Source organism: Myotis lucifugus, unplaced genomic scaffold (genome assembly GCF_000147115.1).
Source record: "Myotis lucifugus unplaced genomic scaffold, Myoluc2.0 scaffold_313, whole genome shotgun sequence".
NCBI classification, from domain to species: Eukaryota; Metazoa; Chordata; class Mammalia; order Chiroptera; family Vespertilionidae; genus Myotis; species Myotis lucifugus.
In genome coordinates this window covers 26,343-28,986 of record NW_005871361.1, presented here as the reverse complement: position 1 = coordinate 28,986, position 2,644 = coordinate 26,343, and the positions used below count along the sequence as shown (strand labels likewise).

The following is a 2,644-nucleotide window of genomic DNA, read 5'->3' as shown; positions in this document are numbered from 1 at the left end:
ATATAAATTAGACTCCCTTCCGCCTTTTCCCAGCTAGTTTGGTTCTGTCAGCCTTCTAAGCCACAGGTCCTGGCCAGCACTTGGCCCCGGAGGCTCTCCCTCCTCTTCCCCACGGTTTTCTACTCCAATGCAGTGCGTGCGGGGGGCGGCCCTTGCCCGCGGGCTCCTGTGACTCAGCCTGCAGCCACCTGGTGCTGCCCTTCATGCTCCTGATCAGCCTGGGTGCAGCCATGGCTAGTGTTACCCACACTCCCTCCTTCATGCTCATCCTAAGGTGAGAGCAGGGATGGGTCAGAGCTGGTGGACACCAAGAGGTCCTTACCCACAGGCAGGACAGGAATCCCGAGGGAGGAGTCTGAAGAAGGAGGGGTGGGCCGCCACAACACAGCAGGCTCCCACTGTCCTGTCTTCATCCTCATGGCAACCTGCTGAGATGAAGTTTTCTCCCATCTTACAGATAAGAAAACTGAGGCTCAGAGCAATTCAGAAGCTAACCCACAGGTCATGTGACAAGTGTTGGGTAGCAAGCCCAAGCCCCTACCTGCCCCAGGGGAGGGGAGGCCACATCCAAGGCCCTGCTTTTGCCTCCCAGTCACAGGGGGGAGGAAGTGGAGGAGTGTTATCTGACTCCTCACCCTAACCCTATCTGTCAGGGGTGGGCCACAGGAGTGCATGCAGAAAACCGGATGTTATCAGTGTGGTCCATGATTCTGAACACCACTCCGACCAACAAGCACCTAAGGGCCCACTGTGGAACCAGCCCAAGATCCAAGATCTTCCTGGCTATTGTCCTGAGGATGCCTGAGGGACCGACAAATTGTCTCCTGAGGCCAAAGTCAGCAGCTCCCAGGGTGGGGGTGCAATAAAGGGACCTCATAGAAGGATAATTCCAATTCCCATTATGCTGGGATTATTTTATTCCCTGTTTGTTTTCTAGAAAGTTAGAATGGGGATGGACCCCCTTACAAATATTAGAAGGCATGTAGATCCATAAAATAGTCTGGCCACAAGAGAGAAAGCAGAGGAATCGGATACCCCAGCAGGCAGCCTGCGTATGAGGAGTTAAGGCAGGCAACGTGCTGCACAAATTCTAACTCCTGAAACCATCAGCCGTGGGATCTCCGCCAAGTCACTTAGCCTGTCCAAGACGCTGTCAGTCTCCTTATCTGTAAAATGGGGCTAAGGATACACCTACCTCATGGGGGTGAGGATGGGTTTGCAATAGAGAATGAGTCCTTCATAATTGCCAGTTGCTGGTACCACTTAGGAGAGGAGCCAGTGCTTCTCAGGGCGTCTGGGCCATAGCCTTACCGTGGTTGAGGGAGTTAGAAGGCATGTCTGGCTGCCCAGCTCCAGGTTTTGTCCAGTGTATGAGGAAGGGGAGAATTTGGTGGAGCCAGGGGATAGGGATGGGAGGTATCTGTGACCAGGAACATAGGGAAGTCAGCATAGGACCCTGACAGTCAGTGGCTATGCCTGGTACACGGGGATCAGGCTCTGCAGGTTGGTCACAAATGGAGTATAGAGCCTGAGGTCCCGGCCCCATCCCACCCAAGGGCCTTGAGACGGGGGAAGGCTGGCATTGGGTGGCGGGAGAGAAGGAATGTGAGAGCCCCTTGAGGGCTGGACCCCTCTCGATCCTCATGTCACCCCTTTCCCTTCTTGTCAGGGGAGTGAAGAAAGAAGACAAGACTCTGGCTGTGGGAATCCAGTTCATGCTCCTGAGAGTTTTAGGTAAAGAACCTCTGGTCCAGACACTCACTGTGTATGGGGGCTGGGGGCACAGGGATGAGTGAGACCCAGTTCCTGGCCTTGGGGTTCACTGGCCCATGGATAAGCAGATCCAACCCAGGGACCTGCAGGTGGGTGTATCAGCAGCTGGACAGCCCAGCAGGGAGATAGCATCTGATATCAGGGTGAGGGGTGGGCTTGAGGGCCAAGGACAGATGGGCCCAGAGGCCTCCAGTGGCTCAGAGCCCCTGAGGGTGTGTATACCAGGGAATAGGGGGAGGGGGTACAGGAATGCCAGGTCCGTTGTCCCCTGAGCACCTCCTCCTGCAGCCTGGATGCCCAGTCCTGTGATCCACGGCAGTGCCATCGACACCACCTGTGTGCACTGGGACTGGAGCTGTGGGCGTCGGGCCGTCTGCCGCTACTATGACCATGACCTGCTCCGAACTCGGTGAGACCTGGGGTGGGAGCTGTCAGGGGATTGTGGGAAGGGTGCTGAAAGTACTGGGGGGGCGGGGTTGCCAGGCAGGACACCAGCAGGAAAAGTTCTGCTGGTGACAGTTGCTATATCCAGTCCTGTGATCTAGATACTGTCTCCCCCTTTATGGAAAAGTGAGTGTTAAAGTGGCCCAAAGACACAGCTGGTAACTGGCGAAGCTGGCCTTGAACCAAGCCATCTGATGGCAGTCCGTGCAGGAACATGCATCGTCATGGCTGAGTGTGGGGGAACCAGGGAGCAGCCCAGTTGTGAGAGAGACAGGAAATTGAGGTGGGGTAGGAAAACGGCCTTCTCATATAACACTGGAGGCCCGCAATCTGGGCCCAGCTCTTTCTTCTCATTGTGAGACCTGCCTTTTGGGGGGCTCAATCTTCCTACCTGTACAATGGGAAGACCAAAGGAACCTGAAGGCAG

General features: G+C 55.6%; 1 protein-coding gene across 1 annotated transcript in view; it reads left to right on the top strand.

The window, feature by feature from the left end:
* SLCO2B1 (solute carrier organic anion transporter family member 2B1) overlaps nt 1-2,644 on the top strand; it is a 55,945-nt gene that overhangs the window by 50,590 nt on the left and 2,711 nt on the right. The window contains 3 exon segments of the mRNA XM_023764043.1: nt 78-274; nt 1,670-1,734; nt 2,062-2,182. Of these exon segments, the coding sequence (XP_023619811.1) occupies nt 78-274; nt 1,670-1,734; nt 2,062-2,182 (383 nt within the window).